The sequence below is a fragment of the Chlorocebus sabaeus genome, chromosome 12, assembly GCF_047675955.1.
Source record: "Chlorocebus sabaeus isolate Y175 chromosome 12, mChlSab1.0.hap1, whole genome shotgun sequence".
NCBI lineage: Eukaryota > Metazoa > Chordata > Mammalia > Primates > Cercopithecidae > Chlorocebus > Chlorocebus sabaeus.
In genome coordinates, this window is record NC_132915.1 from 103732714 (window position 1) to 103747573 (window position 14860).

The 14860-nt window shown below is 50.6% G+C and overlaps 1 protein-coding gene and 1 pseudogene across 1 annotated transcript; one reads left to right on the forward strand and one right to left on the reverse strand.

Moving 5' to 3' along the window:
- Positions 1-1079: 1079 nt before the first annotated feature.
- On the reverse strand, positions 1080-14833 carry TRUB2 (TruB pseudouridine synthase family member 2). The gene is made up of 8 exons (XM_037994182.2): positions 14679-14833; positions 13985-14116; positions 10054-10128; positions 8460-8521; positions 6059-6140; positions 3470-3542; positions 2836-2972; positions 1080-1852 (listed from the first exon to the last, which is right to left on the reverse strand). The coding sequence occupies exons 1-8, from the start codon at positions 14785-14787 to the stop codon at positions 1527-1529; spliced, it is 996 nt and encodes a 331-aa protein (XP_037850110.2). The 5' UTR covers positions 14788-14833; the 3' UTR covers positions 1080-1526.
- Positions 6994-7682, forward strand: LOC140713022 (UPF0764 protein C16orf89 pseudogene; annotated as a pseudogene).
- Positions 14834-14860: the final 27 nt, after the last annotated feature.

Below are 14860 nucleotides of genomic sequence, written 5' to 3' on the forward strand. Positions count from 1 at the left end.
GATCAACACCATCCTGGCTAACACGGTGCAACCCTGTCTCTACTAAAAATACAAAAAAATTAGCTGAGCATGGTGGTGGGCGCCTGTAGTCCCAGCTACTCGGGAGGCTGAGGCAGGAGAATGGTGTGAACCTGGGAGGCGGGGCTTGCAGTGAGCCAAGATCGCACCACTGCACTCCAGCCTGGGTGACTCTGTCTCAAAAACAAAAAAACGATTAACATTTCAATCAGTCAATTGGTGGACTTTGAGTCACACTGATTATCCACAATTGTGGGTGGAGCTCATCCAATATACTGAAGACCTTTAAGGAAAAAGATTGAGGTTCCGGCCAGGCACAGTGGCTCTTGCCTGCAATCCCAGCACTTTAGGAGGCCAAGTCAGGCCAACATGGTGAAACCCCATCTCTACTACACAAAAAATTAGCCAGGTATGGTGGCAGGTGCCTGTAATCCCAGCTACTTGGGAGGCTGAGGCAGGAGAATCACTTGAACCTGGGAGGCGGAGGCTACAATGAGCTGAGATCCTGCCACTGCATTCCAGCCTGGTCGACAAGAGTGAGACTCCGTCTCAAAACAACAGAAAAACAAGAATCATCTCATTTTCATCTATGTCTTCTAGTATTAAAGTGGTTGAGTGTCATTTCTGGTTTACTAGCCATTTGGATTTCTTCTCGTATACGCTTCATATCATCTGCCTAATTTTGTCATTGTTTTCTTGCCTTTTTTTTTGAGATGGAGTCCCGCTTTGTTACCCAGGCTGGAGTGCAGTGGCTTGATCTCGGCTCACTGCAAGCCCCGCCTCCCAGGTTCACGCTATTCTCCTGCCTCAGCCTCCCGAGTAGCTGGGACCACAGGCGCCCGCCACCACGCCCGGCTAATTTTTTGTATTTTTAGTAGAGACGGGGTTTCACCGTGTTAGCCAGGATGGTCTCGATCTCCTGACCTTGTGATCTGCCCACCTCGGCCTCCCAAAGTGCTGGGATTACAGGCGTGAGCCACCGTGCCCGGCCTGTTTTCTTGCTTTCTAAGGGCTCTCTCGTTGTGGATATTAGTCCTTGGTTAATGACACTGCAAACACAATTTTTAAAAAATTTTTAATTTTAATGGGCACAGTTTATTGGGAATTTTTTTTTTTTTTTTTGAGATTTGGGGGGATCTCATATGTTCCCCAGACTAGAGTGCAATGGCTATTCACAGGCACCGTCTAGCGCACCACAACCTTAAACTCCTGGGCTCAAGCAATTCTCCTGCCTCCGCCTTGGGAGTAGCTAGGATTACAAGTGCCCGCCACCACGCCTGGCCTGCCAATACTTTCTATCAGTCTGTCATTTGTTTACTGTCTTTTCCTCCATACAGAAGTTTTTCCTTTTCAGTTGGGTCAAGTCCATTGATCTTTCTGTTACAGCTTGAGTTTCGTGTCACACGTAGAAAAGGTGCTCCTGCTCTCACTTTCTGCACAGCTATCAGGTCTAGCTCATAGCAGCTCTTCTATTTATCCATTCACTGCCCCAGCAGTTGCCTGGGCATTCAGTGCCCTGCACCCCTCTCCGGCCCCAAGGTAGAGCTCAGGCCCTGGGATTCCCAGGACCATTCCGGACTGGGGAGCTGCTTGGTGTCCAGCCGCGGGCCCAAGCTCTTCTCCAGCTCTGCAGCTACCTGGGGGGCAGCAGCCTGGATAGCATCCTGGATATTGTGCAGGTCCCACTGGGTCCTCAGGAGGGCACTGTCGAGCGTGAAGAAGCCGTCCCGCGTGCGCCGCACTTGGGAGCAGACAGCAGTGGTCTTTAGCTCCAGGCCGATTTCATGAACCAACTTTCGCAGCTCTTTCTGCGTCTCATGCATGCACTGCACCTCTGCCAGGGACACGCAATGACAGACATGGTGGTGAGAGCACAGCCTCTAGTGTGTGGTTGTGCACCCACACCCCTTGGATACCTCCTAGGTGTGTAACCACCTTAGCAAGACCCCTTAGCATTCCAGGTTGTGCTATTCAGAGGACCTGCCCTGTGGGTGCCACCTGAAATGTTAGACTTGCAGAACCTCAGGCCCCACTGGGACCTGATAAGTCAGAATCTGCCTTTTTTTGGCATCAGGGTCTCATTCCATTACCCAGGCTGGAGTGCAGTGCTGTGATCACAGATCACCGCAGCCTCGACCTCCTAGGCTCACGTGATCCTCCTGCCTCAGCCTCTGGAGTAGCCAGGACTACAGTTCTGAGCCATCACAACTGGCTAATTTTTTCTTTTTTGTAGAGACAGGGTCTCCCCATGTGTCCAGGTTACAATCTGCCTTTTACTAAGACTTGGTTTCCTTATCTGTAAAATGGCAGTTATGAGAAGTAAAAAAGATCATTTATAGAAAGTGCTTAATAACAGAGAATTCAGTGCTCAAGCAGAGGAGCAGGCATTAACATGACCAACATGTTATGCTCTCTCTGCAGGGGCAGGGAGAGACAAAAGGAACACAGATAAGAGGGGCCTGAGCTGGGTGGGACTGGGAAGGTAAGAGTGGTATCTGATGGAGCCCTCACAGCTTCAAACATGGGCAGCTCTGGAAATGAACCACTAAATATAACCTTTGCTTGGTAAGGTCTGGCTTCCAAGGGTGACTTGGCAAGAGATAGGAGAGCTTTTGTTCTGTTAGCTCTGTCATCAGCCAAGTCCAGGCCAGGGCTGGGAAGGAAGTCGGCGCCTGATGCCTTGGCCTGCAGAGATCAGGGCCGGCATATGCTGGCCTCAGCTGAGCCAGACAACAGTGACCTCTGCAAGAGCAATCCTGAGTGACTCTGAAACCCAGGGGCCCCATCTCACTGCTCCAACTTCCTTGGCCAACCTACCTAAGAGGAATTCTGGAGGTGCAAAGTGGAGGCATCGGATGCCGGTTATCAGCATCGGGGACTTGTTCATGGGCCGGATCAGGCCTCTCACAGCCATCTCATAGGCTTCCTGGGTCTTCAGGTCGAGGTTGGAGTACCTGCAGATCAGGAGGGGGCTGCAGCTGGGTAGACCACCTACCCTTTCCCCTGCATGAAAGGTGCCTCTCTGTAAGTTCCTCATTTACATTGTGTGCCCTGCCACCGTGGCTCCTCCAGCCACCTTTCCTGCCCTCCTTCATCACCAGGTGCCTGGCAGAGTCAGGAAACCCAGGCAAGCTGGCTCCAGAGCCCAAGTTCTTAACTCCTTGGCTGCTCCTGCCCTTGGGCTCTGTGCTCCGATGATGGTTTCCTTGCCATTAAATCATATTATCTCAGCAGGACAGCTGGCTTCTCTTGCTCTTCTTGGCCTCCCATTGGCTAACCCAAGACCTGGCACACAGAACCATTTCTTAATGCCAAGAAAGAAACAAGCAGCTCCCGTCTGGTTCTGGACTCTAAAAACAAGATCCATGGAATCTGCCCTAGGTTTGGGGGAGCCTATGGGAGCCAAGGGCACTTACTGCTCTCCCAGTACCTCACTGAGGGCCCCACTCACATCACCAGGGCCTTCTGATGGGAGCCTTGGATCATGGCCAGAATGCGGTCCAGCTTCTCTCTGGTCACGTGGTCTGGAAAAGGCAGGTGGTTGTCAGTGCACAGGTACCTGCTGAGGATTGGTTACAGCAAACTCCTTCCCCCCAGGCCAGCCCCGTCCCTGGAACATGGAGACAGGACGTTTTGGAGGTATCCCCATGGTGGGGTAGTTGGGAGTCCTTTGAGATTCTCATGAAAGCTCTGGACCTTCTTCTCAGAAAGATACACATGACTCAGCATTGTAAGGGCATTCTCTTTTTAACTTTTATTTTAGGTTCGGGGGTACATGTGAAGGCTTGCTACATAGGTAAACGTGTCACGGAGGTTTGTTATACAGATTATTTCATCACCCAGGTATTAAGCCCAGTACCCAACAGTTACCTTTTCTGCTTCTCTCCCTCTGTCTACCCTGCCCTACCTCAAGTACACCCCAGTATCCATCGTTTCCTTGTGCTCAAAAGTTCTTTTTCTGTTTTGTTTTGTTTTGTTTACGGAGTCTTGCTCTGTCACCCAGGCTAGAGTGCAGTGGCACAATCTTGGCTCACTGCAACCTCTGCCTCCCGGGTTCAAGCAATTCTCCTGCCTCAGCCTCCCGAGTAGCTGGGACTACAGGTACACGCCACCATGCCCAGCTATTTTTTTTATTTTTTTTTGTATTTTTAGTAGAGACAGGGTTTCACCATGTTGGCCAGATGGTCTCAATCTCCTGACCTTGTGATCTGCCTGCCTCGGCATTCCAAAGTGCTGGGATTACAGGTGTGAGCCACCGTACCCAGCCTTTTCTTTTTTTGAGACACTGTCTCGCTCTGTTGCCCAGGCTGGAGTGCAGTGGCTTGATCTCAGCTCACTGCAACCTCTGCCTCCCAGGTTCAAGCAATTCTTGTGCCTCAGCCTCCCAGGTAGCTGGGATTACAGGTACACGCCACCACACCCAGCTAGTTTTTGTACTTTTAGTAGAGATGGGGTTTCACCATGTTGGCTAGGCTGGTTTCGAACTCCTGACATCAGGCAATCCGCCTGCCTTGGCCTCCCAAAGTGCTGGGATTACAGGCGTGAGCCGCCGAACCTGGCCTTTTTTTTTTTTGAGATGGAATCTCGCCCTGTTGCCCAGGCTGGGGTATAGTGGTGAGATCTCGGCAAACTGCAACCTTCACCTCCTGGGTTCAAGTGATTCTCCTGCCTCAGCCTCCCAAGTAGCTAGCATTATAGGCATGCACTACCATGCCCAGTTAATTTTTTGTATTATTTATTATAATTATTATTTTTGAGACAGAGTCTCACTCTGTTGCCAGGCTGGAGTGCAGTGGTGCGATCTCGGCTCACTGCAACCTCCGCCTCCCAGGTTCAAGCAATTCTCCTACCTCAGCCTCCTGAGTAGCTGTGACTACAGGGGCCTGCCACCACGCCCAGCTAATTTTTGCATTTTTACTAGAGACAGGGTTTTACCATATCAGCCAGGCTGGTCTCAAACTCCTGACCTTGTAATCCACCCACTTTGGCCTCCCAAAGTGCTGGGATTATAGGTGTGAGCCACTGTGCCCGGCCTCTTTTTAAAATTTAGAACAGTAGCCAGGCACGGTGACTCACACTTGTAATCCCAGCACTTTGGGAGGCCGAGGCAGGCAGACTACCTGAGGTCAGGAGTTCCAGACCAGACTGTCCAACAGGGTGAAACCCCATTTCTACTAAAAATACAAAAAATTAGCTGGGTGTGGTGGTGTGCGCCTGTAAGCTACTCCGAAGGCTGAGGCAGGAGAATTGCTTGAACCTGGGAGGTGGAGATTGCAGTGAGCCGAGATCACGCCACTGCACTCCAGCCTGGGCGACAGAGCAAAACATCGTCTCAAAAAAAAGAAAAACAAAAGAAAAGGAAAGACTGGGCGTGGTGGCTCACGCCTGTAATCCCAGCACTTTGGGAGGCCCAGGCGGGGCGACAGAGCAAAACATCGTCTCAAAAAAAAGAAAAACAAAAGAAAAGGAAAGACTGGGCGTGGTGGCTCACGCCTGTAATCCCAGCACTTTGGGAGGCCGAGGCGGGTGGATCACGAAGTCAGGTGACTGAGGCCATCCTGGCTAACACAATGAAACCCCATCTCTACTAAAAATACAAAAAAAAAAAAAAAAAAAGCAGGGCATGGTGGTGGGCACCTGTAGTCCCAGCTACTCAGGAGGCTGAGGCAGGAGAATGGAGTGAACCTGGAAGGCAGAGCTTGCAGCGAGCCAAGACTGTGCCACTGAACTCCAGCCTGGGCAACAAAGCAAGACTTTATCTCAAAAAAAAAAAAAAAAAAAAAAAAAGGAAAAGGAAAAGGAAAAAGACTGAAAACATGGATGGAGAGAAACTAGGGTCTTTGGAAGTGATGTTACATTTCAGCCAGGCAAGCAGGGGAGTAGAGGGTGCTCCTGGAGGGCAGATCCCATGGCCAAAGCCTCAGCCCAAGCCTGGTGTGTGGAGTGGAACTGAGAAGGGGCCTGTGTGGCCTAGGGCAGGGAGAGGACTCAGGGAAAGCAAACACGGAGGGAGGCAGCAGCAGCCACTTCCGGTTCTCACCATAGGTTGTCTTCTCTACCAGCCTCCCATCCTCACAGAAGTCATCTGTAGCTTTGCCAAGGAGGCCACGCACTGTGTAATCCTTCAAGGACAGAGGGAAAGATCCGTCAGTGACCCCACTGTAAGCCCTAGTAGCCCCTGCCCCAGAGGCTGGAGGTGGGGAGTCCCCAGGTCTCCCTCAGGGAACTCATGCACCCAGCCCCCACCCAGTTGCTCCACGGCCCCATGAGGAAGGGCACCAGCTCTGTCATGTGGCCTTCAGCAGCTCTTGCTCTCTTTGTATTCAAGCTCTCCTGTCACCTGGGGACAGTAACAGGGCCAGTCTCACAGTGCTGCTGCCCCGATTCAGCCAGCGGGACATGGTACCTGGCTCCCAGTCAGCAGGCTTCCTACAAGATTGCTGGCTGGTTTCCATGACAACCAGCACTGGCAGCCTCCAAAGGTCCTGACCGCTGACAGCTACCCTGTAGCCACCCCAGGCCTCCATGTCTCTCCTTTCCAACCTAACTTGGCAATTTATCACCCTGAGTCCCTTCTAGCATGTCCTGTCAGCTTCTCTCCATGCCTCTAAATAAAATAAGATTTCATGGCCCAGATCAGGCCCTTCCTCATTCCGGCTTGTAAAAACTCCCCCTCCTCTGAATCTGTGCAGCTGACCCCATCTGCCACAGATAAGGAATGATTGGCTGGGTACAGTGGCTCATACCTACAATCCCAGTACTTTGGGAGACAGAGGCAGGTGGATCGCTGAGTAGCTAGGAGGATAGGCACACACCACCAGCTTAATTTTTTTGTATTTTTAGTAGAGACAGGTTTTCACCATGTTGTCCAGGCTGGTCTTGAACTCCTGGCCTCAAGTGATCCACCCACCTCAGCCTCCCAAAGTGGCAGGAGCCACTGAGCCCGGCCACAATTTAAAAAAAAATTTTTCTTTTTTTGAGGCGGAGTCTCGCTCTGTCGCCCAGGCTGGAGTGCAGTGGTGTGATTTCGGCTCACTGCAAGCTCCGCTTCCTGGGTTCACGCCATTCTCCTGCCTCAGCCTCCTGAGTAGCTAGGACTACAGGTGCCCGCCACCATGCCCAGCATTTTTTTGTATTTTTAGTAGAGACGGGGTTTCACCATGTTAGCCAGGATGGTCTCTATCTCCAGACCTCATGATCCGCCCGCCTTGGCCTCCCAAAGGGCTGGGATTACAGGCGTGAGCCACCACGCCCGGCCAATTTTTAAAATTTTTATAATTTAAACAATTTTTTTTTTTTGAGACAGAGTCTTGCTCTGTTGCCCAGGCTGGAGTGCAGTGGCCGGATCTCAGCTCACTGCAAGCTCCGCCTCCCAGGTTTATGCCATTCTCCTGCCTCAGCCTCCCCAGTAGCTGGGACTACAGGCGCCCGCCACCACGCCCAGCTAGTTATTTGTATTTTTTAGTAGAGACGGGGTTTCACCGTGTTAGCCAGGATGGTCTTGATCTCCTGACCTCGTGATCCGCCCATCTCGGCCTCCCAAAGTGCTGGGATTACAAGCTTGAGCCACCGCACCCGGCCTAAAACAATTTTTAAAATAGAGATGGAGTCTTGCTATGTTGCTCAGACTGGCCTCAAATTCCTGGGCTCAAGCAATCCTCCTGCCTCAGCCTCCCAAAGTACTGGGATTACGGGTATGAGCCACCACACCATTTTACAGATTGAGGAAACTGAGAAACACAGATATTAATTAGGTAATTAGATATTAATTAGGTAATTAGGTAATTAGGTAATCCACCCAAGGACACACAGCTGTCAGAGTGGTAGAAGCTGGGGTTCAAACTGAAGTTATTTGGCTCTAGAATTTGTGCTCTTAACCACTAAAAACGTGGGCCCCATAACGTGGCACCTACACACATACTTTGTGGTATCAGGCTCCATAGCCCCAACCCCACCTCTGGATGGTAAGCCCCTTGTGGGCAGGATGCTGACATCTACCTGCTCAGGCTGGATACCTGGGCATCCAGCCGATTGGGACAGAATATGGAATGGCATCATGATCAAGCTCTGGTGTTGAAGAGACCTAGGTTCAAATGCCAGCTCTTAAAGCCCTAACAACTACGTGACCTGGGTGACACCTCCTCTCTGAGCCTCAGTTTTGTCATCTGTGAAATGGGGCTAACAACAGATTCCACTTTACAGGGAGGCTGTGAGGCTTCCCTAAGGGAATCCACATACAGTGCTCAGCACAGAGTGGTCGGCATACACTAACGCCAGTAGTTATTATTATCATTACAGCCCCTGCGCAGCATACGATCATTAAAAAAATGCTTGCTGATGGCTTGGGTGCTCCCCCATGGAATCCTCTAAGCTTCAGAATCCTGCTGGTGACCCCCAGGAAAGGACCAAGGGAGAAGCAAGCTGTCCCCAGACCCTCGTACCTTGGTGAGATGAGCATTGTACATATCGGTGAGGAGCCTGCATCCATGTCCCACGCCGAGCACTGAAAAGCAGCCAGCCTCATCTCACACCTGGGACCCCCTTCCCATTCCCCTAAATATCCCCACCCCTACCCCCACCATCAGAATACTCCCTTTTCTGATGCTGCCAAAGGCAGCAGGAAGGCAAGAAGATCTTCTATAGAGGGCAAATGCGCCCCTCTGGGTATGCATCACATGCAGATTGCTAGGCCTTACCCATATGCAATGAAACTGACTCATGGTTGGAAGGGGCCTAGGATCCTTGCCAAGCTCCCCAGGGGACTCTGACACCTCAAAGGAAGAGATCCCTGGCCTAGTCACACAAACCTGCACTCAAATCAGGGGCAGCTCTAAGCATAACCTGTAGCCTCTTTGAGCGTCAAGTTCCCTATCAGCAAAATGGGGGTAAAAATACTGTCTGAAGGCCAGGCGCAGTGGCTCATGCCTGTAATCCCAGAACTTTGGGAGGCTAAGGCAGGTGGATCACCTGAGGTCAGGAGTTCAAGACCAGCCTGGCCAACATGGTGAAACCCCATCTCTACTAAAAATACAAAATTAGCCAGGTGTGGTGCCAAGATCATGCCACTGCACTCCAGCCTGGGCAACAAGGGTGAGACTCTGTCTCAAAAAAAAAAAAAAAAAAAAAAAAATTAGCCAGGTGTGGTGGCAGGCACCTGTAATTCCACCTACTCGGGAGGCTGAGGCAGGAGAATTGCTTGAACCCGGGAGGCAGAGGTTCCAGTGAGCCGAGATCGCGCCATTGCACTCCAGCTAGAAGACAGAGCAACACTCTGTCTCAGGGAAAAAAAAAATACTGATTCCTGTGGGTGCTGTGCAGTCAGCACAGAGGAAGGGCCCAATAAACAGTGGCCACTGTGGTCACTTCCTGCCTTTCTCCCGGTCTGTTTCTCCCTCTGGCTGAGGGAGAGAATGACCCTGCATTCACTCGTGGGGAGACAGAACAGGGAGAGGGGGCGTGAGATCATGTCTGCCTGCCTGTGTCTCAGGAAGCAAGACAAGGGGACTGTGACTATCACGGCTGGAGGATGTGGGTACCACCTGACCCTGGGGACACAGATGGCTCATGACTAGGGCTTTGTGTGTCCAGCCCCAGCCACATGCAGGCCCTGGCCACTGGGTCCAGAGTCACGCGCCTGGCTGCCCCATGATGCAATGATGGTTTTCCCTCTCCAGACCAGGGGTATTCACTGGCCACAGAACACAGAACAAGTCACCTAACTCCTACTTTGTTCTTCCATAAAATCATACAGTATCTACCTAATAAAGTTGTCGTAGTAAATAAATGTGCATAAAGGGCCTCGAACTACATCATGTGTGGGAATCACTGAATAAAGGTGGGTGACTGTGATATTAACCTGTGATTACCTCCGTCCACCTATCCACTCCCCAGCTGATCAGCCTTGGGGCAAGAATCAGGGCAGGAGAGGAATGGTGGGACGTGGGTGCCAGGTAAGAAGTGGACTGGGCTCCTGGTAGCTCCGGGATCTTTTCTCAAGCCTTATCACTGTATCCCCAGGCTTCTCACATCACCTACCAAGTACTCCAGAAGCCTGGACATCCAGCCGATGTCCCATGCCAACCTTGAGATGGGTGAATGCTGGTCCACATACTGGAAAGAAACAAACAAGGTCCATTTTCTCAACTAAATGCCACCCCAGGATGGCTTTGGGCTGCATGGTCACCTCATTCTCAGAATGGAGCCTCATGGAGCCCAAACTAGCATCAGGCTAGACTCTCAGGCTTCCCTGTCATGGAATCTGGGGCCCTGAACGGTATCCTCAGTGCCCTGGGATCCAAAGGGCAGCCCAAGATGCCTCTTACTCTGCCTATCATCAGTCTGCCAGTGAGAGGCTCTAGGAAGACTGGCGTAACACTGAAGGTCCAGAGTGCGGGCTTCCCTGCCCAACTGACGAAGAGTCCCTGGAGGAAAATGGAGGCTGTGAGCTCCTTAAGGCAGACCCTGGGTGTGTCAACTCACTAGCTGCTCAGGAAAGAACTACTGAAAGAATAAATGCAGGAATGAGCCAGAAGTGTTTACACTTCCATAGATTAAGAGGAATCTAGGGGAAGGATCCAGAGTAGTTAAGGGCCTACTGAATCCAGGCCATGTTACTAAATGTCAACACTGAGCCTCAGTTTTCTCTCTTGTGAAATGAAAATAGGACCCATCTCACAGGACTGTGGTGATATCAATGAGGATTGTACTTGGGGGAAGCTTAAAACAATGCCTAGTACAGAGTGACGACTCAATAAGTAATTATGCTTCTTATTGTTACCATATAATAGAGTCAATGAATATCACAAGTCCAAGGGGTTTTAGAGGTTTCTAGTGAAACCTCTAGATTCCCTGACACATGCCTTAATCACATATAGTGACGGGGGCACATTACCAGAACCAGTTCCATTGTTGGGCAACTTCGTTCACTAAAAAAATCACTCCTGGCCGGGGGCGGTGTCTCACGCCTGTAATCCCAGCACTCTGGGAGGCCGAGACGGGCGGATCATGGGGTCAGGAGATCGAGATCATCCTGGCTAACACAGTTTGAAACCCCATCTCTACTAAGAATACAAAAAATCAGCCAGGTGTGGTGGCGGGCGCCTGTAGTCCAGCTACTCAGGAGGCTGAGGCAGGAGAAAGGCATGAACCCAGGAGGCGGAGCTTGCAGTGAACTGCGTTACCGCCACTACACTCCAGCCTGGGCGACAGAGCGAGACTCTGTCTCAAAAAAAAAAAAAAAAAAAATCACTCTCTTGGCTGGGCACGGTGGCTCAGAATGATTTTTCTGGGAAATCATCCTTTCTCAGAAACCCAAAACCCCCACCTTAGGACTTCTACCTAGGGTCTCATTTCTCACCTGCAGTCCCAGAATAGAAAAAGGGTCAGCAAACTACAGTCCACAAGTCAAATCCTGAAGACTGCTTTTTTTTGGTTTTTATTTTGTTTTGTTTTGAGACGGAGTCTCACTTTGTCGCCCAGGCTGGAGTACAGTGGTGTGATCTCAACTCACTGCAACCTCCACAATTCTCATGCCTCAGCCTCCCGAGTAGCTGGGATTACAGGCACCCGCCTCCACACCCGGCTAATTTTTTGTATTTTTAGTAGAGATGGGGTTTCACCATATTGGCCAGGCTGGTCTTGAACTCCTGACCTCAAGTGATCCACCCGCTTCAGCCTCCCAAAGTGCTGGGATGACAGGAATGAGCCACCCTACCCAGCTTGTTTGTTTTTTGTGGCCTACGAGTTAAGAATGGCTTTTCCATTTTTTAATGGTTCAAAATAAATCAAGAGACCAGTTGTAGGGGCTCACGCTTATAATCCCAGTACTTTGGAACGCCAAGGCAGGCAGATCACTTGAGCCCGGGAGTTCAATACTAGCATGGGCAACATGAGAACACCCCATCTCTATAAAAAATACAAAAATTAGCCAGGCACAGTGGCCTGTGCCTGTAGTCCCAGTTACTCGGGAGGCTTAGGTGGGAAGACTGCTTGAACTCAGGAGGCAGAGGTTTCAGTGAGCTGAGATCTCACCACTGCACTCCAGCCTGGATGACAGAGTGAGACCTTGTCTCTAAATAAATAGAACACTACAGTTGTCCTTCGGTATCCAGGGGGATTTGTTCCAGGATCCCTTGCAGATATCAAAATTTGTAGATGTTCAAGTCCCCGATATAAAATGGCATAGTATTTGCATATAACCTAAGCATGTCGTCCCATATACTTTTTTTTTTTTTTTTTTTTTTGAGGCAGTCTCACTCTTTCACCCAGGCTGGAGTGCAGTGGCACGATCTTGGCTCGCCACAACCACCGCCTCCCAGGTTCAAGTGACTCCTCGTATCTCAGCCTCCTGAGTAGCTGGGATTACAGGTGCGTGCTACCATGCCCAGCTAATTTTTAGTAGAGACAGGGCTTTGCCATGTTGGCCAGGCAGGTCTTAAACTCCTGACCCCAAGTGATCCGCCCGCCTTGGCCTCCCAAAGTGCAGGGATTACAGGAGTGAGCCACCACACCTGGCCACCCCCCCGTTTTTTTTTTTTTTTGAGACAGAGTCTCACTCTGTCACCCAGGCTGGAGTACAGTGGTGCAATTTCAGCTCACTACAACTTCCACCTCCCGGATTCAAGCGATTCTCCTGCCTCAGCCTCTTGAGTAGCTGGGATTACATGCACGCACCACCCATGCCTGGCTAATTTTTGTATTCTTTGGTAGAAGTAGGGTTTCCCCATGTTGCCCAGGCTGATCTTAAACTCCTAGGCTCAAATAATCCACCACCTCAGCTTCCCAAAGTGCTGGGATTACAAGCATGAGCCACCGGGCCTGGCCCTCCCACATATTTTAAATCATCTCTAGATTACTTTTTTTTTTTTTGAGATGGAGTCTCCCTCTGTTGCCAGGCTGGCTTGCAGTGGCGCAATCTCAGCTCACCGCAACCTCTGCCTCCCAGGTTCAAGTGATTCTCCTGCCTCAGCCTCCCGAGTAGCTGGGACTACATGCGCCCACCACCACACCTGGCTAATTTTCGTATTTTTTCTTTTTTTGAGGCGGAGTCTCGCTCAGTCGCCCAGGCTGGAGCGCAGTGGCGTGATCTCGGCTCACTGCAAGCTCCGCCTCCCGGGTTCACACCATTCTCCTGCCTCAGCCTCCCAAGTAGCTGGGACTACAGGCGCCTGCTGCCACGCTTGGCTAATTTTTTGTATTTTTAGTAGAGACAGGGTTTCACCATGTTAGCCAGGATGGTTTCAATCTCCTGACCTCGTGATCCGCCCACCTCAGCCTCCCAAAGTACTGGAATTACAGGCGTGAGCCACCGTGCCCAGCTAATTTTTGTATTTTTAGTAGAGACGGGGTTTCATCATGTTGGCCAGGATGGTCTCTATCTCTTGACCTTGTGATCCACCCGCCTCAGCCTCCCAAAGTGCTGGGATTACAGGCGTGAGTCACTCCGCCTGGCTAGATTACTTATAATATCTAATATGATGCCTATGCATCACTTTGAGTGGATTCAACACCGTACTAGGTAAACAGCAAATTCAAGTTTTGCTTTTTGGAACTTTGTGTTTCTTTTTTCTCCCAAATATTGCTGATCTGAAGCTGGATCATGGGATGTGGACTCATAGACTCAGGGGCAACTGTACTTCGTGACATGTGACAATTACCTGAAATTCAAATATGAATGTTCATAAAGTTCTACCGGAATACAGCTAGGCTCATTCCTCTAGATACTGTCTATAGCTGTTTTGCACTACATTGGCAGAGTTGAGCAGTTGCAACAGAAACCACATGGCCTGAAAATGAAAACATTCAGTATCTGGCCCTTTCCAAGGAAGTCTGCCAATTCCTGGTCTAATACCTCACTCCTCTGTGGACCTTCAAGGGCCTGGCATAGGAGTCTGAGCACCGGGACACTGACTCTGCTCAGGGATTTCCTGGGAAGTGACACCCAGCATCCTGCTTAAATCTGCCTTACCCAGTGGATGGTTGACGAGAGAGGGTACACTGGTGGCTGTGAGGGTCAGCTCCTTCTCTTCGCTGCCTTCCACGGGGCCCAGCAAGAAGCGAACACGCTGTTTAGGGGCGGGAGGCTTCCCGGCATTGAGACCTGAACACACAGAGATAATATATACACACATACATACAAATATATGTACATATAAAACATTTTTTAAGAGACAGGGTCTCGTTCTGTCGCCCAGGCTGGAGTACAGTGGCACCATAATAGTTCACTGTAATGTCAAACTCTTGGGCTCAAGCGATCCTCCTGCCTCAGTCTTCAGAGTAGTTGGGATTACAGGAATGCACGACGACGCCTGGCCAGGAATATCTTGTTCTGTTCAAACACCTGGACAACAGGGAAGTATGATGTAGAAGACAAAGCAGAAGCCCATGGTGCAGAGGGCAGAAGAGCAGTACTTAAGGAACAGGCGGATTAAAATAGACTCTATAACGTAGTAACGGTGCGACAAGGAACAATACTGAATCATTTTCCCCCTCGGAAAACAGAGGAAAGTGAGGAGTAAGAAAGCACAGAGAATAGACGTTTGGGAGAGCGCTCTGTCCAAGCGAATAGGTCACGTGATTTTGTTTTGAGGGAAGCACCAGAAGCGGAGATGGACTTTCAAGAGAACGAGAGCGGGAATGTGGATCTGGTTCGAGGCACTGACCCTTCAGAAGTTGTAGCTCCACTGTATCCCGCAGGTGCTTCCATTTTAGCCCCGGGGGCTTATAGACCGCGAAAAGCCCATGCAGTCGCGACAAGCCAGCGGACCCCATACTTGAAGATCACAGCACCCGCTGGACCTGGACGGAAGTGCCGCAAGGCCCCGCCCCCAAATGTGGTCCTTAC